The 26,441-nt window shown below is 57.2% G+C and overlaps 12 protein-coding genes across 12 annotated transcripts; 6 read left to right on the top strand and 6 right to left on the bottom strand.

Annotated features, from left to right (window-relative positions):
• Window positions 1–51: 51 nt before the first annotated feature.
• BO95DRAFT_516593 (uncharacterized protein) lies at window positions 52–1,452 on the top strand. The gene is made up of 3 exons (XM_025591830.1): window positions 52–612; window positions 675–895; window positions 948–1,452. The coding sequence occupies exons 1-3, from the start codon at window positions 421–423 to the stop codon at window positions 1,393–1,395; spliced, it is 861 nt and encodes a 286-aa protein (XP_025439702.1). The 5' UTR covers window positions 52–420; the 3' UTR covers window positions 1,396–1,452.
• Window positions 1,453–2,583: 1,131 nt separating this feature from the next.
• Window positions 2,584–4,610, top strand: BO95DRAFT_419223 (cytochrome P450; the record flags this gene model as incomplete). Its single annotated transcript, XM_025584489.1, has 7 exons — window positions 2,584–2,776; window positions 2,828–2,957; window positions 3,012–3,203; window positions 3,261–3,412; window positions 3,471–3,715; window positions 3,776–4,051; window positions 4,118–4,610. The coding sequence occupies 7 exons, from the start codon at window positions 2,584–2,586 to the stop codon at window positions 4,517–4,519; spliced, it is 1,590 nt and encodes a 529-aa protein (XP_025439703.1). The 3' UTR covers window positions 4,520–4,610.
• Window positions 4,611–5,100: 490 nt separating this feature from the next.
• On the bottom strand, window positions 5,101–7,654 carry BO95DRAFT_516595 (uncharacterized protein; the record flags this gene model as incomplete). Its single annotated transcript, XM_025591831.1, has 5 exons — window positions 5,101–5,292; window positions 5,381–5,970; window positions 6,039–7,338; window positions 7,398–7,466; window positions 7,541–7,654. 5 exons carry the CDS (start codon window positions 7,652–7,654, stop codon window positions 5,101–5,103), a joined length of 2,265 nt encoding a protein of 754 aa, XP_025439704.1.
• A 437-nt stretch (window positions 7,655–8,091) lies between these two features.
• On the bottom strand, window positions 8,092–9,697 carry BO95DRAFT_475399 (NmrA-like family protein). Its single transcript, XM_025589847.1, has 3 exons — window positions 8,602–9,697; window positions 8,374–8,536; window positions 8,092–8,294 (listed from the first exon to the last, which is right to left on the bottom strand). The coding sequence occupies exons 1-3, from the start codon at window positions 9,212–9,214 to the stop codon at window positions 8,138–8,140; spliced, it is 933 nt and encodes a 310-aa protein (XP_025439705.1). The 5' UTR covers window positions 9,215–9,697; the 3' UTR covers window positions 8,092–8,137.
• On the bottom strand, window positions 9,334–11,645 carry BO95DRAFT_214711 (Zn(II)2Cys6 transcription factor). The gene is made up of 2 exons (XM_025581143.1): window positions 11,114–11,645; window positions 9,334–11,061 (listed from the first exon to the last, which is right to left on the bottom strand). The coding sequence occupies exons 1-2, from the start codon at window positions 11,513–11,515 to the stop codon at window positions 9,454–9,456; spliced, it is 2,010 nt and encodes a 669-aa protein (XP_025439706.1). The 5' UTR covers window positions 11,516–11,645; the 3' UTR covers window positions 9,334–9,453.
• A 240-nt stretch (window positions 11,646–11,885) lies between these two features.
• Window positions 11,886–12,854, bottom strand: BO95DRAFT_369114 (nucleoside-diphosphate-sugar epimerase family protein; the record flags this gene model as incomplete). Its single annotated transcript, XM_025582856.1, has 2 exons — window positions 11,886–12,539; window positions 12,603–12,854. The coding sequence occupies 2 exons, from the start codon at window positions 12,852–12,854 to the stop codon at window positions 11,886–11,888; spliced, it is 906 nt and encodes a 301-aa protein (XP_025439707.1).
• A 1,319-nt stretch (window positions 12,855–14,173) lies between these two features.
• BO95DRAFT_502396 (Six-hairpin glycosidase) lies at window positions 14,174–15,566 on the top strand (the record flags this gene model as incomplete). The annotated part of the gene is made up of 1 exon (XM_025591042.1): window positions 14,174–15,566. One exon carries the CDS (start codon window positions 14,174–14,176, stop codon window positions 15,302–15,304), a length of 1,131 nt encoding a protein of 376 aa, XP_025439708.1. The 3' UTR covers window positions 15,305–15,566.
• A 473-nt stretch (window positions 15,567–16,039) lies between these two features.
• BO95DRAFT_455256 (general amino acid permease) lies at window positions 16,040–20,104 on the top strand (the record flags this gene model as incomplete). The annotated part of the gene is made up of 12 exons (XM_025588318.1): window positions 16,040–16,115; window positions 16,315–17,102; window positions 17,153–17,305; window positions 17,726–17,822; window positions 17,872–17,979; window positions 18,031–18,141; window positions 18,186–18,291; window positions 18,337–18,499; window positions 18,554–18,636; window positions 18,687–18,896; window positions 18,960–19,608; window positions 20,036–20,104. The coding sequence occupies 12 exons, from the start codon at window positions 16,040–16,042 to the stop codon at window positions 20,102–20,104; spliced, it is 2,613 nt and encodes an 870-aa protein (XP_025439709.1).
• Window positions 20,105–20,557: 453 nt separating this feature from the next.
• Window positions 20,558–21,626, top strand: BO95DRAFT_455258 (Aldo/keto reductase; the record flags this gene model as incomplete). The annotated part of the gene is made up of 4 exons (XM_025588319.1): window positions 20,558–20,694; window positions 20,799–21,092; window positions 21,117–21,286; window positions 21,331–21,626. 4 exons carry the CDS (start codon window positions 20,558–20,560, stop codon window positions 21,624–21,626), a joined length of 897 nt encoding a protein of 298 aa, XP_025439710.1.
• A 152-nt stretch (window positions 21,627–21,778) lies between these two features.
• Window positions 21,779–22,373, bottom strand: BO95DRAFT_340020 (MFS general substrate transporter; the record flags this gene model as incomplete). Its single annotated transcript, XM_025581956.1, has 2 exons — window positions 21,779–22,241; window positions 22,300–22,373. Coding segments are annotated over 2 exons (537 nt in total), but the record flags the coding sequence as incomplete, so codon positions are not given.
• Window positions 22,374–23,205: 832 nt separating this feature from the next.
• Window positions 23,206–24,726, top strand: BO95DRAFT_502415 (MFS transporter; the record flags this gene model as incomplete). The annotated part of the gene is made up of 3 exons (XM_025591043.1): window positions 23,206–23,988; window positions 24,073–24,682; window positions 24,722–24,726. The coding sequence occupies 3 exons, from the start codon at window positions 23,206–23,208 to the stop codon at window positions 24,724–24,726; spliced, it is 1,398 nt and encodes a 465-aa protein (XP_025439712.1).
• Window positions 24,727–25,150: 424 nt separating this feature from the next.
• BO95DRAFT_466178 (NAD(P)-binding protein) lies at window positions 25,151–26,412 on the bottom strand (the record flags this gene model as incomplete). Its single annotated transcript, XM_025589191.1, has 2 exons — window positions 25,151–25,735; window positions 25,825–26,412. 2 exons carry the CDS (start codon window positions 26,410–26,412, stop codon window positions 25,151–25,153), a joined length of 1,173 nt encoding a protein of 390 aa, XP_025439713.1.
• Between the last annotated feature and the right edge of the window lie 29 nt (window positions 26,413–26,441).

Here is a 26,441-nt window from a genome sequence, read left to right on the forward strand (position 1 = left end):
CATTTACATCTTGATAGTTCTAGACCACAGGCAATCCCCCCGAGACCTTGCCTCGACTCTGTGACCCTGAGACTGTGCTGTCCAAAATTCCAAATAATGGTGCCACACGCCCCCGTCCTCTTGCTTCGGAGGCAAGCCCAACTCGTAAAACAAGAACAACTCCCATCTGGCTCCATTTGTCAGACTGACAAAGAAGAGAGCAAGTCCATGACTAACGTTGCTCCATGGAGTTGGGTCGCCAGGCTCGTATAGCTTGTCAGCATACGGCCGGGGCTGAGGGCAAGTGGATTAGCCCGGTTGGGCCCCGCTAGCCTCGTGCATCAACCCTTATAAGCCGCCGTGGTATCCTGCCAGCTCCTGCCAGCACCCCCCGTCAACTTCCAAGCTTGTGCTCCTTCTCGGTGTGATCACTCGGTAAAAATGCCAATCCTACGTCCCACAGGCGATGAACCCCTGCTCCCCGCCCCTCTCGGGGGCCCGCACAAGATGTTCGACGGCTCCTTTGTCATCGAGTTCCTGCAGGTACCCGCCGACTTGGACGCCACCGTCCTGATGCGGGCGACCTATTTTGGCGGGCATGCTTTGACGAAGCTGGGGAAACAGCATCCTCAAGTCGGTGTTTCTTCTTTTCGTTCGTGCATGCAAGTACATGGCAAATGCTAATCCCCACCCAGGCACCTCCACTCCACATCCACTTCTACCAAGCCGAGTCTTTCATCGTGGAATCCGGCGCGGCAGGCACTACGACCACATACGGTGTGATCGATACCATCCACACGACCGAGGGAGCATACCCTCAGACTGCATCTCGCAGGGGTCATGCATCACAGCTACCTACGCGATCGGCAGACGGTGTGACGCTCATCCCTCCATACCTTCCGCACAACTTCTGGCCGTGAGCTACTCCCTTCCGGATCATTCCACAATGATACTAATGCCCAGGGCAGGGTATCACCCGACGACCCCTTCTGGTCCACCACCGAAGGCGAAGCATACGCCAGCACTCTTCCTGCAGGCCGACACACCGACACCACCCTCCTGATCTGGGGCCATCCGAAGACGCACACCGGCCCGCCCACGGGCACCCTCGCCAGCGACTTCCCTCCGGACATGGACGCCGCGTTCTTTCTGGGGATGCTGTCCCTCGTCGACGCGGTGCACGGCCAGCGGCTCGCGATGAGCCCCGGGCTGGGGGCCACGCTCATGGCAACGCAGACCGCCAGTGGGGCCGCCATGATCGTCGCGCCCAAGGCGTGGTGGCTGGGGCCGCTGCGCTGGGCGATCCCCTGGTACATGCAGGTGCTCCTGGAGTGGACGCGGAAGGTGTTTGACCGGAGGAGTGTGGTGCAGTTGGTGGAGGATGCTATCGCGAGGGAAGTGGTGAAGAAGCAGTAACGTGTACACTCTGGATATTTCTACTAGTCAATGATTTTTTGGCATGGTTTTGGAGGCATGCATGCAATTCGGAGCAGTAGAGCTAGGACCTCTAGCGGCGAGGGACTTGCTGTCATCACTTTGTACCCAACGGGGCTCTCTATATTATTTTCTTGGCGCAAGAGACACATTTAGTGCCCTGCCGAGTCAGAAGTTATCAATCAGCCGCACTAGTGTCTTGGTAGGCAGTCCAAGCACCGGCATCCACGTTGGCCACGGGCCTGCAGACACGAGATAACGGTTTTGTGCCGTGCTTGCATAGGGCCCCACCGGATGGGGTAGTGTGATGAAGGCATGGCTGAGAAGATGATAGTGAAGTTTGGAAAGACTAGATTCGGCTCAGACTATGCATCTTAAAGCCCTATTAGAGATACTTGGAGCGAGATAGATGCCGACCAAGATGTACTGTATGTCCCCGTAAGGTAATGCCTGAGGCATTCATCATCACCGGCCGCTAAGTTAGTGATGCATACGCCCAACCGGCAGATTGATAAGCCTGCGGATTGCTCGCTTGTAACTCGATCCGGGGTTCATGATTGGAGCCGCATCGAACCCAATGCATGCTAATGAGGCTGTTCTGATAGGCCTTGTGCTCCCTGTGCTCCCTGTTCGACATGTTCTCGCCAGCAGCCATGACCGGGAAGGATGGTGAAACTCGCCTCCCCACTCCGAGCCTCAGTGGAGTCTCCACTCTCTCTCGTATCGTCAATTTAGTGCCACTTCTTTTGGAGCCGGCTCAGGCCCGGCCTATCATATGGACCCAGTAAGGAGTTACCGCGGCATTTGCCCGATGGCCCAATAGCCCAGGGACCCAACTATAAGGGTCAAACCTATACTACCCAGAGCGGTACCGTGATTCGCAAGAATTCGAGTAGAATCATCATCCCCACACGCGGTGCTAGTCAATATAACACGTCTTGGCAACATCTCGACCGCTTCGCTTTTATGACCCGCGGTCAGAGTCCAGACGGCCCGTAGTATAGTTCGCTTGGTGAAAGATCGCCATCGCGGAGGCGAAAATGGGTATATTAACTCTCTCCCCGCGTGTCGCCTCCACCGACCTTTACGCACTTCCTCCCGTGCATTGCAGCCCTAAACGCTATGCGTCTATCATGTCCTGCACCTGAGAACCCCACCAAACCCATCGCAATGTACCTGTTACCGCTCGTCGTTGGCCTTGTCGGCCTCTACCTTTTGCTCAAATTCTTCTCATCAACGCGCCGTGCCTCTGCACCCTTGCCTCCGGGCCCTTCGCCTCTGCCACTGGTGGGCAACATTCGCGACCTTCCTTCTCCAGACAGTCCGGACTGGCTACATTGGCTGAAACATAAGGAAGCCTACGGTACGTTGAAACCCTAAGAAGTCATGAGCGCCACGCTCACATCCAACCCAGGACCCATCAGCACCGTCTCCGTTCTGGGACAGAGACTCATCATCCTCAACGATGCCAATCTAGCGATTGATCTCCTGGAGAAGCGATCCGCCATCCACTCAGATCGGCCCAAGATGCCATTTGCCGAACTGTGAGACTACCTCACTATCCCCTATAGCCCTGCTCCTTAGGCTAACGAGAGCAGCGCCGGCTGGGGCGACGGGCTGGTCATCCTTCCCTACTCGAGCCGCTTCAAAGCGTACCGCAAGAGCCTGCACCGCGAGATCGGGTCCAAGGCGAGCGTGGCGCGGTTCAACGCGTTGCAGGAGGTGGAAGTGCGGCGGTTTTTGTTGCGCTTGATCAACCAGCCCGAGGATTTGGTGGGACACATTCGCAAGTACGTACCTCCCTTCTCTGCCCCTGCCCAAGATTCCAGGAAATGCTGACCATCCAGACTGGCGGGCGCCGTGATCCTCAAGATTGCCTACGGATACTCCATCGACCCGCACAAGCGCGATCCGCTGGTGGATCTGGCCGACGAAGCCGTCGAGCAGTTCTCGCTGGCCGTACGCCCGGGAACGTGGATGGTGGATGTTCTGCCGTTCCGTACGTCGTCCCTGCCCCTTCCCTTGTGACTGTCCCATCCATCTGACGCAGACGAAAGTCCGCCATATCCCCGCGTGGTTCCCCGGCGCCGGATTCCAGCGCACGGCGCAGTCCTTCCGCAAACAAAGCCAAGCTGTGGCCGACATCCCGTTCGCCTTTGTGCACCAGCAGATGGCGCAGCCGGGCTACGAGCCCTCCTACGCGTCCAGTCTGCTCGAGGGTAAGGTGCTGACTCCAGGGACGGAGGAGGAGACGGTCATCAAGTGGTCGTCCGCCACGCTGTATGCCGCTGGCGCTGATACGGTACCCTTCCCTGCCCCTTCTCCTAATATCGGGTAAAGATACTAAAGCCCACGGAAACAGACCGTATCCACCACAACAACCTTCTTCCTGGCCATGGCCCTCTACCCGGACGTCCAACGCAAAGCGCAGGAAGAAATCGACCGCGTGGTCGGACCCGGCCGACTGCCCACGGACGCAGACCGACCGAACCTGCCCTACGTCGATGCGCTGGTCAAAGAAGCGCTGCGCTGGCACCCCGTCGGCCCGATGGGGATCCCGCACCGCTCCATGGAGGACGATATCTGCGGGGGGTACCTCATCCCTAAGGGCTCGATCATTCTCCCGAATATCTGGTCCGTCGTCCCTTGCCCCCTAACACTCATCCCGGAATACTCCACCCCACCCATCCAGAACTAACCGTAGGACTACAGGGCCTTCTGCCACGACCCCGCCGCCTACAAAGACCCGATGACCTTCGACCCCGCCCGCTTCCTGGGCGCCCACCCCGAGCGCGATCCGCATTACCTCGCCTTCGGGTTCGGGCGGCGTGTCTGCCCCGGACGCACCCTGGCGGACTCGAATATCTTCCTGACGGTGGCGCAGACGCTGGCCTCGTGTTGGGTCGGGAAGGCGCTGACCGAACAGGGGGAGGAGGTCGAGGTGCGTCCGGAGTTCTTGCCGGGCACGATTAGCCACCCCGCCCCGTTTGGAGTCCGTGTGACGCCCCGGAGTAAGGAGTATGAGCGCTTGATTCGGGATGTCGAGAGGGAGTTTCCGTGGGAGGTGGAGCATTCCGAGAGGCTGAGGAGGGAGCTTTTCGCGTGAGTTGGGAGGGATGAGTGGTGGGTTGGTGGTGGTTATGATCAATCGGTGGTGAGATGGCTACGTGGCTTATTCTTCAAGTAAGAGGGCTGTGTTCGAACGAGGTAAATGTACTTTTGAGATGGTAAATGGGCACAGAGAGTAAGGAAATCAACCTCAATACACTTGGTATATCAATCCAAGATGAATGACAGGCTACGTAGTCGGCGGGAGCTGGCGGGGGTGAAAATATGCTCCGATAGCTGAGAAAAGCTCTCCATCTAATTTCGTAGCTTATTTTATCCCAGTAATTATCGTTTCGGGGGTTCGAGACGGAAAAGAGACACTGTGTTCAAGATGAATGGTGGAGTCCAGTTTACTTTTCGCTTAGAAACGTGTTGTCCGTGTTTAGTTGAGCTCCTCGAGGCAAAAACACAAACATCACAAGAGTCGCAAATTGTGTTGCATTTGTATAAGGCAAGAGACCTCCAGTAAGAATGGGCGACAGAATCCTAAGACAGAAGAAGAGATAAGCCATTGCCCTGCGAGCTGCATTCTGTCAGCGGGATTGCAGACAGTCTGAGAGGCAAGTGGCCTTCCTCCCTTCACTGGGCCAAATGCTTCTTTCGTCCTTCGAGCGGTGGGATGACCGCAAAGATCGCCGCATAGGAATATTGCGTCCCGACTCCGGCCTCGTTACCATACGTGACATGACTAAACGCCATCTCCGCATGCTTGGGTCGATTCAGCCAGGTGATACCCGGAAGGTAGAGAAAAGGCCACGCAGCCATTGTGGTCTATGGAACGTCGTGACGCCTCCGTCAGCAATCGACTCCCTCAAGCCCCTCTCTTTCTTTCACTCGGGGATGGGAGATCCAAACTCACCTCTTCCGTGGACGAGTGCTCGCCATAATTGGTAGTGCCGTACGGCCACAGGCGTGGCGCGACAAGCGTCCCGCGTTTCCGGTAGAAGTGACCGTCGGACCAATCCACCACTCCTTCTGCTTCTGTCACTTCTGCTTCATCTTCGCCCACTCTATCTGCGACGGTTTCCGCATCTTTGCCCTTTCTGCGTCTCTCGCTATCAATCGAGTGCATGATCTGAGCCCCGCTCCGCACCGCCGACACCCGCCGGATGAGGAGAAGCAGCTTCCAGCGACGGTCCAGATCATATTTTCGGCCATACTCGGCGCCCAGAAACTCGTCCGCCTCTATCTTAGGCAGCTCGCCGCCTCCTTTGAGGTACGTCTCCAGACCCTGATACATTCTGCTGTTGTAAATCGCTTCTTCCCAGTCATCCCAGACTGCGCGGTCATCTTCGCCGAGCACCGGCAGCACACTGACCTCGGCCCCCAAGCTCTTCAGCACCGAGTATACCACGAGGTCGGCGCCCTTGAGCGCCCGAGGCAGGCGCACGTGTGCGTCGTTGGAGGTGTGCGCGTAGGCGTGGGAGCAGAACATCCCGAGGACGCCGCCTACAATTTCTGTGAGCACGAACTCTGGGATATGTGTGTCAAATGTGATGAGGTGATGGGGCACGTACCTTGCTCCATGAAACGGGGGTTAGAGAAGATCTCGTGCACCGCATTATACAACGGGAAAGACTGAGGCTGAAGGACCAGGCTGGATGCGTCGATCTTTGCCGTGGGGGCCTGGGTAATGTACAGATTGTACGTCAGCGTCAGTCGATGGCCCTCGGTGATAGTCTCGATTTCGTGCTCGCAGTCGCTGTAGAACGCGGCCCACTGGATGGCGGATTGACTGGACTCGCTCCAATCGAAGGCACTCTGCTGGCCCCCGTGCCGCACCGTCAGTCGACCCCCGGAGAACTGCGAGGGCAGACAGACCACCAAGGAGCCGATCTGACTCTCGGAGCGGGGGTGTCGACATGTGTGGCGAAATGGCCCGATGGGCCGGAGTACACCTATCATCATCTTCCGCGTCAGTGATTTCTGCGTGCACACCTGGCTATTGAGACAATAAACATCGAGGGAACAAACGTTCAACTTGTAAAGTTCCGCGTGAAGCTTTCTGTAGTGCCGAGCAGATTTGCTCATCACCTTTTTAGAGCCATCATCCTCATAGCCAAGATCCTTCTCGCCGATACCAGGGAGCAGCACATTTTCGACCATCTGTAGGATTCCGAAGTCTGCCGGATGGAAACTGGACGCAAAGTTGGCCGGGTCAATCTTCCCCGCCAACCGATAGCTGGGGTCCAGAATCTCCTCCCCATTGCGGCCAAAACTGGCGGGCTGGCAGGCAGCCACCAGGTCATCCAAGGCGGCCGCGCTGGACTGCGGGGCGAGCCCATCTAATGGTAGCACCAGCTTGCGAGCGGTAGAGTCACTGCGAACGGTCGACCAGTACAACTGCACAGGACTGGTCGTCGTCGTTGTCGCCGTCTTGTCTCCCGCCGCGGCCTGGCCACGGTCCACGACAGGAATACTCCCACCGCAGGCGAACAGGGCTGAAGAGTTTTCGTCCTCGATGGCGGTGCGAAGCCGCTTGCAGGCTTCAGTGAAGTATCCGCGCGTCACAGTAGCCTCTTCCACCGTCAGGGGAGGATGCCCACCCTCAGACCCAGACCGCGTCCCAGGAAGCCGGACCTCATGCGACCGAAGCAAGCCATCTAGGAGGGTCTTGATACGATGACTCGGAGCGGGGGGTGATCTGATACCATACCTATGATAGCGCCAATTCCATGAGTCCTGTAACTTCTCCAGTCGGGTCAGGATATCTGGATGATCCGCAGCGACGTCCATGTCTTCTGTGAATTCATCTGGCATGAGACGAGCGAGGTGATGCTTCAGCTCACTTCTGAGCTCTTCCACCTGCTGGGCTGTCTCCGGGGCGAGCGAGTCACATCCGGCCAACCCTTGATCCAGTCTGCTGTCTTCTCTACCTTCGCAGATCGCCGCAGCGCCCTGATCTTCTCGCTGAACCAGCCCACGCAGGCGTCTAGTTTGCAGTCCTACTCATGCGCTTGTCAGTTTTGTGGATGACTCTCGAGGGGCGGGTGCGGCTGGGGGAAGAGAAGTCACATACACGGATCACCGCTGCAGAGACATCAGCTTCCAGATCAACGAGGGTGCGCATGGGTTTGAGAGGATCGTCATCTTCAGGGGTTGGCTCCCACTTGGAATTGGAACCCTCGTCCATGGTGAAGGCCGACAGCGAAAATATGTGGCTGGAATGAAATAGCTGCTCCAGGGAACGTGAGTTGAAATGCGAGTGTTAGCTTGGAAGAGACTCTTGTTGGAAAGCAGGATTTGGATTGAATTTATGGCCAGTGGAGTTGTGTTGAGAAGACTGAGGTGAGCTAGAAGTGAAAGCTCCTCTTGTCTCTGTAGAGACCAGGATGCAAGGCGGGTCACCTGACTGCTGGTGCCTGGCGCTGCCTAGATTCCCCCTGCAGTGTAACATATCCATTATCGCACAGCTGCGATTTGTTGGGTGATGACCTGTCGCTCGATCCCCTTTCACTTGTTTTACATCTACCTTGGTTGTTTTGGTGATGGATCAGATGTTTCGCATTCTTTTTTGCAGACATTAATCCCTGTTGATTGCGGCTTATACGCCAAAAGAGAAACGCCTCCCTTCACTAACCCCTCCACCAACGCAAGGATCAAGCATTAGCAAGGATCAAGCATTCAAAGCGAAGTAGGCGGTAGGCAGCTGCTGCAGCGGCCACTGCTTCATAAATCTCTCCCAGTCAACCGGCTCGACATTGGGGTACTTGGCATTATCCGTCTCAGGACCAACAAAAGTCTGTCCATTCACCCAGTAGTAATAGAAGAAGCTAAATCACGCAGATCACAATTAGTGCCAACCGTCGATAATGGAAGAGGCTTCAACCAAGAGGGAATCAAGGGACATACAGCGACATGTAGCCGTAGATGTTAGCAGGATTCTCCGCCCGTTTCTGGTGCATGGTCTTGTACAACTCGTCCAGGGAGCCCAGTCGTTCAAGGTTGGCCTTGACGCCGTAGACGTTTTCATAGGATTGTGCAATTTCACGGATGGTGGCACGACCACCGAGGACTTAATTTTGAATCCGTTAGCAACCACGTACCCTCGTTTCATCTCAAAAAACAAGTAAAACATACAGCGAACAACGCCCGTAGCCTCCACATCCCGGATCACCGCGACAGTAAACTCCGCCGCGTTGTCGTAAGTCGTCCCCTCCATGTACTCGTCGCCCTCACCCCAGTAGCGGAACGTGTGGGTCTGGGGGTCGAGGATGTTGAAAAAGGGGCTGAGCACCGGCTCGATGAACCCGCCGATCAGGATGTGCACCCCCTTGACCTTCTCCTTCGTGTCCAGGTAGGCTTTGACGTGAATCATCGGGTCCTTCGGGAAGAGCTCGCCCAGCTTGAGCTTGGTATAATCCAGAGCCCAGTCACTGGCGACGTAACGAGGCACCCCGACCTCCTCGCACGCGTCGATCAGAGCCTTCTGGCCCTCCACCATGAGCTTGTCGTCGCCTAGGTAGCAGCACACGATCACGTCGCAGCCCGCTACAAAAGATCGGATCGCCTCTCTGTCAAAGGCATCCCCTTTTAGAAGGGCAACCTTTTCGGATGAGGAGATGGACGTGGGGACCTTGCTGGGGTCACGGCAATAGCCGCGGATGGTGATGTCGGAGTGCTGCAGCAGGTGGCTGACCACCCGGCGAGCGAACTTTCCGGTGATACCGGCAACACCAACGGTAATGGCCATTTTGAAGTTGAGGGACGGGTTTTCAAGATGTTGAATAGTAGATAGGTGGTAGATGAAAGATGGTTATCATCGTAAGTTGAGAAACAGTCGGCCCTCTTATAGGTTTTGCAACCATGGCGTTTACTAATTCGCGGGTTGAGTCTCAACCCCGAGCTCAAGCTTGGCGGGCGGGTGCCATCCAGATTTGTCTCATTCAGTCGCCACTCGGGAGATGATGAATCATCCCTCGTTAGTATTCATCAGAGCAATGATCCGGTGAGCCAGTCAATGGCAGACGTAGAGCCACCGAAAAATTCACCCAGACTTTGTGCAACGTCCAGGGCGGATTCCGGCGAAGGGGTCAGGCCCATCCCGTTTGTGCTGAGGCCGGTGTCGTGTCCGTCCGACGCCCCTGAACTTGGTATCCACTGACCAGGTTTTGCCTGTAGCGGGTTGCTTTCAGCGTTGATGGGGAGATACCTCGTGGATTGGCGTGTTTTCTTTCTCCGCAGATGGGCCGCGCGCTCCATCAACCGCGCTAGTGGTTTCTGCAGCATATCGTTCGTCTCAACGTCGTCGTGCTGCCACTGATCGTAAATCTGGGTGACAGCTTCCCAGGCATGATCTGTGTCGGGCGAGATGGGACGATTGCACAGCTCGGAAAGAAGGTATGCCACGACGTGTCGGTGCTTGTAGCTTTTGCTGAGCCACGCCCACTGCGAGATGCGCACGTCCCGGTGGAGCAGGTTGGCGAATTTGACCGTCTCGACCGCCATGCGGAAGATCTCATCGTTGGTGGTGGTGGTGGTGGGCTCTGCGGGTGCAGCAGTGAGGCGCGTCACCAGCCATGCTTTCGACAGCGTCAGCCGGGCGATGACCGCCGTGATCCACTGAATCGGGCTGTCCAGATCCAGTCGCTGTAGGTACTTGGTCTCCAGATAGGCCTCTAAGTCGTGCAATCTAGTTTTTCTCTGCTCCGAGGACATCGCACCGACCCTCTCGTCGAAAGACTTGCTGGGCCAGTAGAGGTAGGTCATCATTTCGCAGTGCACAATGCAGAGCGTGATATCGCTGAAGCCCAAGCTTGGGAGTGGCATGGTGGCTAACTCCGGCGCCATCACCTCGATGTCAATATTAGATGGGATTTGCGTGTCAAACATCTCTGATCGGATCTGCGTATCTGTACCCTGGTCCTCGGAGCAGAGCATGTCGAGAATGCAAATATGCCACCATAGTCGGCGACGCATCTCAATCTCGAAAGGACTCAGGCCCAGACGTTGACCATCACGATGCAGCCCCTGCCGCTGTGCGACCCGTACGACTATGGCACTTTCCGCCCAAACAAGCCTCGAGTCACCGCATCGGCGGAGACAGAGAAGAAACAAAGTGGCGGCCTGCAAGACGCGGATGTCCTGGGTACTGATCAGGTTCGCCCTTGCTATGGCGTGCTCCGTGGCAAGTTTGTAGTTCTCGATACACGTATCATGCGGCTCATCAAATAGTGAGATGCATTGGCGTGGTGTCATGCTCACTACGGCTGCGAAGCACACCGCCGAGATGAGCGCTCCTTGTTCAGGCTCTAGATTGTCGTTATCCTGTGCCGCCTGCAGGATCATGGACTCCATCGAGCGTAGGTGCAGGAGGGCAATCATAGGAGCTACATTCACACGGTAGATCTCCCACAGTGCCTGTAACTGGGATACTGCCAGAGGCGTCATCGAAGCGCGCGGACTATGGCCTGCTGCTGCGTGATCGGATCCCAGAATTCCTATGGACGGTACTGGCGCTGGACCAATTTTGCTAGGGCGCAGTCGAGGGTCAATATCCTCCTCTGAGGATTCATCGCATACTTCCTGCAATTCTCGGATCTGTGAATTATTGGTGAGCCTGCGTACTATTATCTCAACGAGAGAAACCTACCTTATCCCCGAGAATGACCGAGGCCTCATCCCCAACATACCGGGTCCGTCCGGCCTGAACGACCAGCCGACCGCGAGAAGTCGTAGCCAGTCCCTCTCCATCGCTCCGCGAGCCGGTCTCAGTGGCAGGCTGGGATGTTTGATCCAACTGGTCGTCTGGCCTCGCCCCGGAGCGCAGTCTCTCGACTTCGGCCTCTAATTCCTTGAGATAAGCCAAAATCTCGGCGACGGGCGGGCGTCTCAGCTTCCGAGGGGCTCGTTTCTCTCCCGGATGAATGCATTCGAGGCCAGCCTTGGCGCATCGGCCGCAGGGGCTCTTCTTGTCGCAGCCCACCTTTCGCTGGTTGCACCGAATGCAGCTCCGTTTGGATCCGCCGGTCTTCCGGTCGGACCAGGGCGGCATCCTTACGCGGGGCGTGGTAGACGTTAATTTTGAAAAAGAGGCCACAAAACAAGATTATGTCAGGGGATAGTGTCAGAGAAATCAGAGGATTCTTGCAAGTTGAAAAGAGAAACGAGCGGTAGTGTTTGGGATAGGGATGAAGATGAAGTTATCTTCGCCGCGATGATCGACGCGAGGAGACAGACGGGCCGCTTCCGCTGAGTCATCCTGCATCCGCCTTTCCATCTTCTGCATAATTCCCTACACAACCAGAATCTTAAGGGCATTAACCGTAGCATAAAATTATCACAATAAGAGTGAGTATACAACAATTTGCTAGTTTACATTCGTCTTCAAATAGGATTCCCAGAAACAACCTCCCGGTGTCCCCTCACTTTGTCATCTCAAACTCACTCTCCGTCTCCAACCACGTCCCAAAATCCTTCAGCTCCGAGTGCATCCGCCGCAATTCGGGGATATCCGCCTTGTACCCCTCATCGTGGAACCACTTGAACATATACCCCATATCCTTCATCGACGCCATGAACATGGAGCACAGCACCCGGAAGGTCGACGGGATGGGCTGCCCCGTCTTTTGCTCGAAGATCTCGACCATCTGGTCGTAGGTGATCTCATCGCCCGCCAGGGAGAGCGCCTTGCCCGCCCAGGCCTCCGGATGCAGGAAGCCCTCGGCGCCAAAGTAGCCGATATCGCTGGTGGCCACCATCTGCAGCGGCTTGCCCTTGAGCGCCATCTTGAAGCAGGTGGCAAAGACCTTGCCGAAGAAGCCCGGCACCAGGTTTTCGAAGAACGCCGTCGGGCGCAGGATGAACCACTTCATCTCGGTGTCCTTGGATTTGTCGACCAGGTACCGCTCGATGTTGTGTTTGTGCTGGAAGTGGGGGATCTTGGTCGGCGTGGTGGACGAGGCCTCGCCGCCACGGTCGACCGAGCTGTACACGAAGAACTTGACGTTCTGCTTCAGGGCTTCGTCGACGAGGGCTTTGCCCTGGGGCTCTTCCTGGGAGCCGTTCCCAATTGCCACCTAACGTGTCTAGTCAGCGCGCGACTTGGGGCCTATCACTGGGTGAGGAGTACGTGAGCGTACCTGGACACTGTAGACCCCCCAAATCGGGGACTTAGTGGCTTTGTGCGCATTGTCAAAGATCCCCGCGGGGTTGTCGAGATTGCCCTCAACGAGTTTGATCTGGGACGAAAGTTGGCGCAGTTGGTGGGCGAGCCCGGAATTGGAGTTTCGCGTCACGGCGAGAATCTCGTAGGGTGCATTTTTGGCGACGAGATTTCTGATGAGCGCGCTGCCTTGCTTGCCGGTCGCACCTGTCACTAGAATCGCTGCCATGAGATCGAGTGTTGAGATTTGGCTCTTACTGTCGGGTACGTGAGATCGCGCAGTAGTTATATGTCTTCCGGAGGCAGCTATAGCAGAGGAAACAGAAATTGTCCTTCTTCAGTACAGAATAATGACAAAGCTAGCTTTGGAATCAGAGCAGCAATTGCAACAGAGGTAAGGACGACAGAAGACCAAGAAAAGAAAAATACGAGGGTTTGGGTCGTGCAGCAGGGGTGGTGACCTCATTACGAAACCTCGGGGTGAAGCTCAAGGCCGAGATGATTCAGCTCCCATTTCGACGGGCTTCTTCACCTCGGTCGGAGAAAACAGCCAAGAGGCCGACGAAGAAGATTCTCGGTCAGTGGATTGGCTGGCAGACAATAAGCAGAACCGCGGGCTTTTTAGCTTTTTTTTTTCCAATTGTTGATGTTAATTGGCAAGACTTACACTGGACATGGACTTCATGCAGAGGGAGAGAGAGACCCAGGTAACATCGCCTGTCGCCTTGTTGACTTGGTGAGAATGTCCAGATCACTGGCAGAGCAGAGATCGAGAACAGCTGTGACAGCTAGCATCCTTCTGTCCGACTCGACTTTATGACCCTGATCGCTCGTTCGACTCACTCACTACAGGAACTCGCTTCACATAAGATTCTTGTAGTACTTTGTGGATGTCAACACGAAGGTACGAGCCAAGGAATGGAGCATTTCTATCCTGCTTGCACGTCTGACGTGTGTCAAGATGTCCGTCGCGAAGAATGCTTCGAGCAGTGTCTGCAGGAAGTGCTCAAATTAGGGCGGGCAGCCCATTTCGGCAAGGGAGCAGCCAACAACCACAAACCGACCCTAGCCCCAACGCCCAGAAACCCTTGATCCTTCGACTCCTGGGGACTAGGTCTAAAACAGGGTCCTTTGATTCTGCCTAACAAATGTAATCCTGGACCCTTGGAACACACTAGTCCCATATTAAGGGGGCAGGCACGGCGGGCAGTGCGGAAGATCGTCGTTGCACTAAGAAATGAAGCCCAGCGGATTCCTCCCAATCACCGTACATCCCCCAGTTTTGGGCCCATCTGGCCCCCAAAAACGCAGCACTATTTCTGGCCAAAAAAAAGTGTTTCAAAAACAAGCACAGCCCAATCATGCGCCTGCGACTCATCCAGCAACAAAGACACATGTTGGCGGGCGGTATTTGTGCCGGGGACAAAGAACCGTTCGCCCGGGCCACAACAATGCTAAATACCCTGCAGACCCTGCACACCCCTGCTGGTTGTTGACTTACCCAGTATTACAACTCACCTTGTCATTGAGTATTGAATCGAAGCTACGATGATCGTCAAAGCCTCGCTCACATCCCTGCTCTGCCTCCAGGGCGCCCTCGCGGCCACCGACTACCTCTCCCACGCCAAAGCGGCGGTGACGACCCTGCAGAAATGGTACCACCCGAGCACGGGGCTGTGGGACACGACCGGCTGGTGGAACAGCGCCAACTGCCTGACGGTGCTGGCGGACCTGACCGCGCTGGACGCGAGCCAGCTGAGCGCGAACGCCGCCGTCTTCGCCAACACCCTCACGCGGGCGCAGGGGTCGACCGCCGCGCGCGCCGTGAAGCGCGAGGCCCACGCCCGCGCCCACGCCAGCCGCAGCAACACCCACCGCCTCACGCGCCGCGCCTCCCCCGGCTTCATCAACGACTACTACGACGACGAAGCCTGGTGGGCGCTGGCCTGGATCGCGGTGTACGACCTCACGCAGGAGACGCGCTACCTGAGCACGGCGGCGAGCATCTTCGCCGACATGACGACGGGCTGGAACGCGACGTGCGGCGGCCTGTGGTGGGACAAATCGCACACGCAGAACGGGGCGATCGAGAACGAGCTGTTCCTCAGCGTGGCGGCGCACCTGGGGCGGCGGATGCCCGCGCAGGCGGGGTACTATAAGGAGTGGGCGGCGCAGAGCTGGGGCTGGTTCGCGCGCAGCGGGCTGATCAACGACCAGCACACGATCAACAACGGGCTGGATCTGGGCAGCTGCCGCAACGACGGCGGCACGGTGTGGACCTACAACCAGGGGGTGATTCTGGGGGCGCTCGTCGAGATGGCCCAGCTGTTCGGGGACGCGTCGTATGTCTCCACGGCGCAGCAGATCGCGGGGGCGGCGATGAGCGCGCTCGCCAACGCGGACGGCGTGCTGACCGAGCCGTGCGAGCCGAATTGCACCGGGGACGCGCCCCAGTTCAAGGGCGTGTTTATGCGCAATCTGGCGGTGCTGTACAAGGCGGCGCCCAGTGAGCAGATCCGCAGCTTCCTGCTGAAGAATGCGGATAGCATCTGGGAGAAGAACCGGGGCGATGGCGATGCGCTGGGGGGGACTTGGTCGGGCCCGTTTGCGAGCGCTGATGCCTCGACGCAGAGCTCCGCGTGTGATGCGCTCGTCGCCGCCGCTGCTGTTAGTCAATGATGGGTATGGGTTCTTTCGTCATCAAGTCGATCTAGTTTGTCTCTTCTTGTACGTGCTTGAATATTCTTTTAGTCGGTTGATTGTATATAAAGAAGGGGTTACGTGTGAGGAAGTGCCTGGCGCTCTTACCTAAAAACCTCACAATAACATCCGGCTACAGGAAGGTATACAATCTTGTTCATAATGTACTTTTGAGAACAGCGTCAATATCCACTCGAGACAACAGCAGATCTTATGCCCATATCATGCATCCACGCAAGCTGATTACTAATTATGTATCTCACAAGTCCCTCGTTCATCTGACCAAGCACTGTACAAAACCTGGTTTATGCACCAGCTAAAAGACTCCTACGTGATCAATTTCAGCAGTAGATTGGCAATTGCAACCGTTGTATGATCAGCCCAAGATGGTATCGAGCGTGTCAAGTCGTTGGGGCACCAAGCTACTGATGGACATGCATGCCCGGGTATTGAATCCGTCGCTCAAATTTCACATCCATCAGCCCAATGGCAGTCCAAGCGCAAACCAAAGACTGAAGTCAATAACATGGGCAAATTGCATGAGTTCCGACCTCGAGTGATCTTCCGCAATACCCGCATCACATCCCCAGATTTTGATCCAGCAGAGAAATGAAGAGTCGATGGAATCGCAAGAAAAGGGCAAGCTTTGCCACGCGATCCGCCGATAAGACCCATCACATCCTCCCTCAATTCCATTGGCCCATCCACCGCATCATGCCCAAACAATTGGTCCAGACGACCCCAGCGCACGCAAGACCCACACTTCTGCAGACGATAAGAGATGCGATAGGTAGCTACTGATAGTGTAATCCCCGGAGAAAAAAAGTTGGGTCAAATTTTCGACAAGAATTGGGGGATCCAACTTGAACTCCCGGTAGACAGATCTGGTGCCCACACGCAACAATCCAGCTCCAAAATGCCACTGTTACAGCCCCCAGAGCAGCATATACCGTTAGAACCGGCAGCAGTGACTAAATCTGCTGTTGCAGAGACCAAATCAACGGCGTGGATCCACCCCCATCTCGAGCAAGGGGTCGACCCCTACAAGGGCCGGCAGCTGCGGGCGGCCCAGCCCATCCCGCGCGGCGAGGTGGTGCTGGTCGATACGCCCTACGCGGTGATCCCCGCGGTCGATGACCCCCGGACGAGCGAGGCGCTGCTGTGCAGTCACCCCCCGTGCAGTCGGCGGATGGCGTGCCGTGCGGAACGTCTCGCGTGTCCGCAGGGCTGTCTGGGGGATGTGATGTGGTGCAGTGCCGCCTGTCAGGCCGCAGACCACGCCCGCCATGCGTTCGAGTGCACCTGGCTCAAGCGGTTCGCTTTCTCCATCCGCGAGAAGCGGGGCGAGTATGAGTTCGGGATGCTGTGGCTGATTGTCCGGATCCTCGCCGCGCGACACGTTGAACTGTCTGAGGACAGGAAGTCGACGACGACGACGACGACGGATGAGCAGGTGGCTTCTGGCCCCGGGTTCGCCCAAGGCTGGCAGGCGATGCGGTCCTTTTGCGGCTCGGAGGACTCGTGGTCGCATGCGCAGGTGCGCGCGTGGACGGCGCTCGTCAAGAAGTACCTGCGCCATGGGCCGGTGCTACCGCACCACCTGCCGGACAGGGAGGTGCTCAAGCTCATCTGTCAGGAAGAGGCCAACTCGTTTGGCCTGTACCCGCGCGAGACGGGGCTGTACCCCGTGCCGCCGGATGCCCTCGACCGGGGCGAGCAGTTCGGCGCGGCGGTGTATCCTCGTGCGGCCATCGCGAATCACTCCTGCGGACCGAATGTGAGTTCTTCTGGATAGGAACACCTGCACAGCAGCTAATCTGACCGTAGATGACGCATAAACCCGACCAGCACGGTCGGATGATCTTCACGGCGGCCAAGGATATCGCCGCTGGGGAAGAATGCTGTATCTCGTATTTCGACCTGACACAATTCACGGACCTCCAGACTCGACGAGAGCGTCTGCAGACCCTGTTTCGATTTGTGTGTCGGTGTTCAAGATGTGAGAGTGAGGAACCGCCGGTCAAGGAGACAGAATGGGTGGCGATGCCATTCGGGGACGATCAATAGAGTGGTGTCGGGGAGCAGGCTGGTCCTGTTATCATGATGTTAGAGCGATTTGTCATTAGAACTGCATTATAGTCCATGAAACCAACGATGCCGTCAACTGGAGGCGATAAGTGAAGTCATACCAAGACAGCATCTGCACATCGACCACCGCATCCCTGCTCATAGGCCGAACCCCGCTATCGCACCCCACCATCGCGCTTACAGGGGGGAACAGAAGATATAAATGTCCACAAAGCAAATCTCGTGTAAAGTTTCACACAAATGCAGATCGCAATGCAGGACCAGTCCCGGATGGAATCGACAACGACAAAAACCCCCGATACGGTGGTCGAGGAGGCCCGCGTGCTGTCCGCGGGGTCGCAGCATCTGCACCGCAAGCTGCGGGGTAGAGAGGTGCAACTCCTCGCGGTGGGCGGCGCTATCGGGACCTGTAAGTCTCCGAATCAGTTGAAAATCTGTAGTGATACTCACGAGGATAGCCTTGTTTGTGCAGATGGGCGCTGTACTGCCGAAAGGAGGATCAGCAGGCCTGCTGCTGGGATTTGCGGCATACGGCACAATTATTCTCGCTGTGAATCAATGTTTTGGTGAGGCTCGCGCTAGCAGCAAGCGGATTGTGACTAACAGCTTATCCCCAGCGGAAATGGTGTGTTATCTGCCCATACCGTCGCCGTTTGTTCAGCTGGCAGGTCACTGGGTCGACGATGCCCTAGGCTTTGCCATGGGATGGAACTTCTTCCTCACGATGGGTGAGTATTCTCCTGACAGGGTGGTCGGTAGCTGACTGAGATAGCTCTGGGGATTCCTTACGAAATTGTCGCAATCAATGTACTTCTCACGTATTGGACGGATCGCATACCGGTGGCGGCAGTCGTTGTCATTGTCATGGTGATCTATGGGTACAGCATCCCCGGCTATACGGTAGAGAGTGCTGACTCTCGCAGCATCCTCAATGTTTTGACCGTCCGATACTTCGGAGTGGCTGAGTTCTACCTCTCCATCTGCAAGATTATCTTGATGATAGGGTTGATCTGCTACACCTTCGTAACCATGGTCGGAGGGAATCCTCATCACGATGCATACGGCTTCCGCTACTGGAAGGACCCAGTGAGCCCGACCCCAACAACACACACCACCTACTAGTCACTCACACTATTCCAGGACGCCTTCGTCTCATACCTCGCCGCCGGAAACACCGGTCGTTTCTGCGGCGTCCTCGCATGCATGATCCAGGCGTCATTCACGTAACCCTTCCCAGCCTCATCCCCGCTAGGACATTCTAACCGAGTCCCAGCATGGTCGGACCCGAATACATCTCAATGACCGCCGCAGAGGCCGAGCGGCCACGGGTGGTGATGCATCGGGCCTTCACCTCCTTCGTCTGGCGCCTGATGGTCTTCTTCATCGCCGGCGCCTTATGCATGGGGATCGTGCTGCCGTACAACGACCCGACCCTGGCCGCGACGATCGCAGGCACACGCAAAGGGAGCGGAACCGGCGCAGCGTGAGCCTCCCTCCCCTCTCCCTTCCCCCCAGCACGCACAATCACTAACCCAGACCCCAAAAGATCCCCCTACGTAATCTCCATGAACAACCTCTCGATCCCCGCCCTCCCCCACATCGTCAACCTCCTCATCCTAACCTCCGTCCTCTCCGCCGGCAACAACCTCGTCTACTCCGCCTCGCGCACGCTGCACGGGCTGGCCCTAACCCGCAAAGCCCCCGCCATTCTGGGGCGATGCACGGCCCGCGGCCTCCCGATCTACGCGATAGCCCTAACCATGGCCTTCTGCTGCCTCGCCTTCCTCCAGGTGCAACACGCCTCCGCCACCGTCCTGAACTGGCTGGTCAGCGTCATCACCGCATCCTATCTCCTGAATTACCTGGGCACGTGTGTCACGTATCTGCACTTCTATGCTGCCTTAAAAGCGCAGGGCGTGGACCGGGCTACGCTCCCGTTCCGAGGGTATCTCCAGCCGTATGCGGGGTGGTTTGCTGTCTTCGGGACCGCGGTGATGGTGTTGGTGCTGGGGTGGGAGGTGTTTTTGGACGGGCGGTGGAGTACCGAGACTTTTGTGTTGGATTACGCGATGATTGCGGTGTTTGTGGGGTTGGGGGCTGGATGGAAGGTGTTTAGGCGGACAGGGTGGGTGCGGCCCGAGAGGGCGGATTTGGGGGTTGGCGGGTTACGGGCGGAGGTGGATGAGTATGAGCGGGTGGTTGGGGATGGACTGAACAAAAGGAAGGGGCAGTGGAGGTGGTGGGTGGTCGATCGCTGGTTCGAGTAGATGGGTTGGCTGGTAGGGAAATGATGCGTATGGTCGCGGGAAAAGGGGTGCGCAGGTGTGATCGAGAGGCATTCGGAAACATTGTGAGCGCTGCCCACGGACTGAGTGGACCAGGGAGTACAGTTTGGATCTCATAGGCATGTCATACATGACATCTTCACAATGATATGAGTCCGCCGATTATGCCAGAAGGATGGTTGAATAGGGTGAGTATCTGGGTGTCACACTCTGACCCTAGAGACATGATTGTGCATGGTCATACTGCCTGCTTACAATGCCCCTAGGCGTGGATTGGAGTCAATTGGGCGGGTCCAGGTTGAAAAGCGTGGAAGACATAAGGTGCTTTACTTTCTAGGCTAGAGTTGTAATCAACCCCTCTCGTCAATTGACCATGGTTTGGCCCACCGTAACCACCCGGAGGTAGCGCCTTGGAGAAGCCCGACGCCGGGGTACTGCGATAAGCTGCCGCTGGTCATCAATCCAAATAAAAGTGTAGTTAGTGGGTCCATAGTTGGAGGACTTCTGGAACCCACGGGATCACATCACAGATGCTTATGTGACTAGCCATTTTCGGATGTAGGGCTAGAAGATCCTGAAGCTGAATCCATAGCGCATCCCAGGGTCAGCTGACGTGCATAGACGTATCTATAAGACTTTAGATCTCTCTGCTGGCGCGCGGGTCCACTTGTCTCATTATTGTCATTATTGTGAACAGTTGCAGCGATATCTACGACCTCTTCCAACCCGACAATGCTTCCCACTATCCAACTCGGCGCAAATGGCCCTCTGGTGTCCGCGCAAGGTGAGCGGTTGACGGTAAACTCCTCAATCTGCGTCCCCGCACAATACTGAACGCATTATTGTAGGTCTTGGCCTCATGGGCCTTTCTATGTTCTACGGAGTCCCGATGCCCGATGAGGAGCGGCTACGGTTTCTCGACGAGGCGCATGCTCGGGGGGTCACCTTCTGGGACACGGCGGACGTGTACGCCGACAATGAAGACATTCTCGCGCGGTAGGTACAGTAAAACCAGCGGGCTTGAACGAGGACCAAGAAAAGAAGACCCCCTCTCCGCCCATGTTCCACAGAACTCAGCTAACCACACGAGCTACCCAAAGCTGGTTCCAACGCAGCGGCAGGCGGCAGGATATCTTCCTGGCCACCAAGTTCGGCATCCAACAGCGACCGGGACTCCCGTCCAGCATCCACAATGAGCCGGGGTACGTGCGCGAGGCGTGCCTGCGCAGCCGCGCCCGGCTGGGTCTCGCCGACGGCGATGCGATCGATCTCTACTACTGCCACCGCATCGACCCGGAGCAGCCGATTGAAGTGACGATGCGCGCGATGAAGCAGCTCGTCGACGACGGGCTGGTCAAGTACCTGGGGCTGAGCGAGTGCTCCGCGGCGACGGGGTGAACGCGGTGCGCGCGCCGCAGCGTCGCCGCGGTGCAGGTGGAGGTCTCGCCCTTCGCGGTGGACGCCTTCCACAACGGCCTTTTGCACGCCTGCGAGGAGCTCGGGGTCGCGGTCGTGCCCTACTCGCCCTTCAGCCGCGGGTTCCTCACGGGGAAGATCCGCAGCCCCGACGATTTCGACGCGACCGACCGTCGCCGCATCCTGCCGCGGTTCTCGGCGGAGAACTTCCCGAAGAGAAGAACCTGGCGCTGGCCGACCGGCTGCAGGCACTGGCGGCGCGGAAGAAGTGCACCGTCGGCCAGCTGAGCCTGGCGTGGCTTCGCGCTTCGGTGAAAATGGTCGTTCCCATCCCGGGGACGACGAGGATTCGGAACTTGGAAGAGAACGTGGGGAGCTTGGATGTTCAATTGAGCCCAAAGGACCTGGAAGAGATCAATGCGGTGATTGAGGCCGCTGAGGTGCAAGGCGACCGTCATCCGAGCAGTATGATGCCGTATCTTTACGTCGATACGGTCGCTCTAAGCGAGTAGCCGTTCAGCTCTGGAGGGAGGTTACGCCCCGTCAGGTGAATTGCTTCACCCTGTGAAAAGGACCTGGCATCGTCGATGACTTCGATCAATTTCCGGCGACTGGCGGGCAGAACGCGGACCCGGAGCACAGCGCAGGAGATGCCCAGGCCGAAGAGGGCCACGAAGCCCGCAACGCGGATCGTCCAGCCAAATCCCAGTCGGCCAAGCAGCTCGCGGATCAGAATCGGATAGATCACGCCGCCGATGCTCGACCCGGAGGCGGCGATGCCAATGACCAGGGGCAGTTTGGTGGTAAAATAGGTCGAGGGGATCGCAATGCTGGGGACGAAGATCAGGCCGGCCCCAATGCCCAGGCAGAATGACTGCGCGAGGAGAACCTGCCAGAAGCTGTGGCATAGACTAAGCATCATGTGGCCGAAGACGACGAGAAACGAGCCAATATACAGCAAGGGTATGACGAACCCAGCGTCGTAAACGGGTCCGGTCAAGACGCCGAGGAACATGATCAAGAAGGACTGCAGCGAGCCGATCCAGGAAATGGTCGATGAAGGAGTTCCCTGGAGCAACGTCTCTTCGTAGAACGTCTCGAAAACTCCATAGGAGTTGATCAGACCCCTGGCGATGGATCAGTCGTGCTTCCAGCGATGGGCCAAGCAGAAGTAGCACCTGCCACGTATTGAAGAACAGAAAGAAAGACCCAACCACCTGGAGCCATGCCCGACAGCCACCATTGGGCGGGTCCTGGGTCCTGGGTTTTGAATCAGAGGCCATCGCAGATGATGGCTCGCTCGATGCACCCGAGCCTGGAGCAGCGATGGTGGTACTTTGGTTTGAAAGTGAGGAAGTCATGATCTATAGTCACACTAAGTCACAACCCTTAGGTCGCTGGTAAGGCGGGTAACTTGACTCCAAGGTGAATGTATCTGAAGTGTTTGATCCGAGGCACCGTACAGTACCTTAAATATTCCACCAAGGAAGGGCTTCTGGACAGGACTTTCTTCGGTCGTTTGCCTCCTACTGCAGACGAGTGAATAATGGAATCTCTCCCTTTTGATCTTTTTTTGTTTGTTTCCTTCTTGACCCGATCGGAATCATGGATTGATTGACACCAGCTAGGGTTCGGGTCTGATCGCTTACGGGACTAGCCCCAAACGGCACTCAACGGCCCCGGCCGGGGATGAGCCAAGTTCAGCATGAATGGCGGCGGCAAATGGGCCAGAAAAGTTTGAAAAAGCTTACAACGCGTATCGGTGCTTGTTCTGCTAACTCCTAATACCGGGCATGATTTCATAAGATGACAAGTGCTAATAGATGGATTGACGATCGAAGCTGTTGGCCTCAATTAGTTCGCTCGAGATTGCCGAACAAACCGTGGGTCAGTCAGTCTGCGTGATTCTCCGTCTCTCAACTTGACACAGCTCGTCAAGTAAAAAGATGAGAATGCAGACCAGCCCCTGGCTTTTGCTCCCGCATCCTCGTTCCCCGTCATTGCACGCTCTGCTGTGAGCATACCTCGCAATCCCAGGGTCTACCAAGGGTTATACCAAACTTGATGCACTATCCACACAAGAAGCCTAGGATGCTGTATTCCATCGGGTGTTTTCTCTTGCTAGGCACCAGCGATGTCCGCAGGATTGCTGGAGATGTTGCACACGACTGGCCCGGGGATGGCACTCGTGAGAATCCACAGATCATATCGTGGCCCCCGACTGACCGATTGCATGCCCGGAACCTCGCCGCCCCCCGCAAGACCATCATCATAGTTCTGTCAGGGCTCTCAACGCTCTCCGTTGCCTTTGCGTCCAGTGCCTACTCGGGAGACCTATCCTCCGTTTGCGAATACTTCAGCGTCTCCAAGGAGGCTGCCACGCTGGGGCTGTCGTTGTATGTCCTCGGGTTTGCCATCGGACCATTGCTGTGGGCACCCTTGGGGGAAGCGTTTGGCAGGAGGGTTTTGTTCTTAACCACCTTCAGCCTCTTCGCCGTCTTCAACGTCGCAGCAGCCGTCGCGCCGAATTTCGGCTCGTTGGTTGCATTCCGCTGTCTGGCCGGCATGTTCGGCAGCTCACCTCTCACCAACTCCGGCGGCATTGTAGCCGACCTCTACAGTCCGGAAACGAGAGGCCTGGCGGCGGTCTGCTACTCGGGGGCAACATTTCTCGGGCCGGTCCTGGGGCCGATCGTGGGCGGGTTCCTTGGCGAGACACGAGGGTGGAGGTCCATTGAGGGATTGCTCGCCATCTACGCCGGAGTGATGCTCGTGCTGGGGCTTCTGTTGGTGCCCGAGACCGTCGGGGATGTGGTGCTCCGGCGACGGGCCGCCGCACTCACCAGACAGACAGGCAGATTCTACATCACGAGCGTCGACCACCGGAACCCTCCCGGATCGCTGGCGGAAAGATGTCGCATTTCCATGACCCGTCCTGCTTGACTCCTCGTCCGCGAGCCGATCGTCATGGTCCTTGCCGCCTACATGTCCTTCATCTACGGCACCACCTACCTGCTGCTCGCGGCCCTACACATTGTCTTCCAGCGCGTCCGCGGATGGAGCCCGGGAGTGGGCGGCCTCGCATTTCTCCCCATTGCGATCGGCATGCTGTGCGCCACCGCGTTCATGGTCATCATCAACCGCCAGTATGCACGGCGGTGCCGAATGTCCGAGAGCGGCCGGTTGCCCCCCGAAGCGCGTCTGCCCTCCGGCAAGGTCGGGGCGGTGTTGCTGCCCGTGGGTCTCTTCCTGTTCGCCTGGACCAATGCGCCCTCGGTGCCCTGGGTGGTCTGTATGCTGGGCACCGCCTGTTTCGGATTCGGGAATATCTGCGTCTCGTTGGCGTTGGTCAACTACCTCGTCGACAGCTATGTGAGCTATGCAGCCTCGGCGCTGGCGGCGGCGACGGTCCTGCGCTCACTGTGCGGCGCCGCATTCCCCCTGTTCACCACCGCTATGTACGACGGCATCGGCATCCACTGGGCAAGCAGTGTCCCGGCCTTCCTGTCGCTGGTCTGTCTTCCCGTGCCGTTCCTCTTGTCCACGTACGGCGGCCGCATCCGCCAACGTTCCAGGTTCGCCGTCGCGATCAACGACGGCAAAGTAGCCTAATGCCGGGCTGCCAGCAGCTGAGGCGTGTTCTATGGTGCCTTCGATGAGGTTGTCCTAGTTAATTATAAATTAGCTATAACACGAGTTAACCAGTCATCCGCTCTCGGCTTAGAATGAATATCAAGCATAAACAAGCCCGTTCAATGCCAACACCTCACGTTTTCCTTTCCCACTGAAGCGTCAGCCCAGGCGGTCTGGCGGATTGAGCTCCTCGGTCTAGACTACCAGCTTGATATCCTTGCCATGACCAGAGATTTGAGATGGACGCTTTGGAGAAATTGGCCAGGGGGCCTGAGCTACAGGCTGACAGAACGCCCCAGTGATACTGAAGAGCGAAGTTGTAATCATGCCTCGACGCTACATACACTCTTCCTACTCCGTCTGCATATAGATACTACACAAGCAACGAAGGACAACCCCACCCTCACAACTCCCCCACCAGCATCGGCAAGACCACCCCCCTCGAAACCTTCCAAATATCACCACTAATATCCGCCGCCCACGCCGACCCGGTCCAAAACGTATTCATCTCGCCCTGCAGCGCATACAGCCTCTCATAGAACCCATTCTCGATGTCCTCCCCCGACACCTGCAGGTTATACGGCGCATGGGCCGCGAAGGCCACGAACGCCGGCTCGTTCGTCCCCGGGAACCGGTCCGGGTTCTCCCGGTGGATCCGCCGGATATCGTCCAGCATGTGGTGGCGGACGGCTGCCTCGCTGATCGGGAACGGGTCGGTGGTCTGCAGACTGCCGTAGGTGGCGAGCTTCAACCCGGGCAAGCGGGCGGGGATCAGGCTGTACGTGTCCGGCAGGTAGGAGAAGGAGTACATGGTGTGGTTGGGGGCGAGGTTGAGGATGCCCGCGGTGGGCGGGAGGCGCGTGCCGTTGACGAGGCCCACGTACAGGCCTGTGCTGATGTAGCGGGTGAAGAGGGAGTGTTCGGTCGGGTTGAGGCGGAGCCAGGGGTCGAGGAGGGAGGGGTTGGGGGGGATGGCGATCAGGAGTTTCTTGGCGTGGATGAGGGTGAGCTTTCTATCGGTCGTGGGGGTTCGGACGAGGAGGGTGATTTGGTTCTTTTCGCTGGTATTTCCCCGACCCCCGCGTTGAGCAGGAACATGGTCGGCACCGCCGCGTGGATCTTGTACTTGTCCACGAACCGCCCGAACGGCATGCACAGGTCCTCGGGGATGGGATTCGAAAGAAAGATCCCCTGCTCCAGCTCGGGGTATCGCGCCAGCTGGGCAAAGTAGGTCGCGAACGCGGCCAGCACCTCCTCGCGCGACGGGTTGTAGCTGAGGACCGCTGCCTTTCCGGTGCGGAAGTCGTAGGTGGACCAGGTGATGTTGAACTGGCTGATCTTGACTAGGGGGATGTCAAAGCGCGCGAAGTAGTCGTTGACCACGGAGGTGTTCTCGAAGAGTGCGACTCCATAGTCCATTGCAATGCCTGTCCCGGGGTCCACGTAGGTCTCGACGTGGCCCCCGAGTCGGTATTCCTTATCGATCACGATGACGGACTTGGCTTGGTCTTGGAGGCTGATGGCGCAGTAGGTGCCTCCTGCGCCTCCGCCGATGATGGCCACATCTCGTTCGATGATGTCAATATCTCCAGCAAGGGTGGGGGTGGTTGACTGAGCGATAGTCACCAAGAGCGAGGTGAGAAACAAACTGAGGATGGTGTGCATAGCTGTATTTGCTTTCGAGGCGATCTATT

The sequence above is a fragment of the Aspergillus brunneoviolaceus genome (genome assembly GCF_003184695.1).
Source record: "Aspergillus brunneoviolaceus CBS 621.78 unplaced genomic scaffold BO95scaffold_56, whole genome shotgun sequence".
Taxonomy (NCBI): domain Eukaryota; kingdom Fungi; phylum Ascomycota; class Eurotiomycetes; order Eurotiales; family Aspergillaceae; genus Aspergillus; species Aspergillus brunneoviolaceus.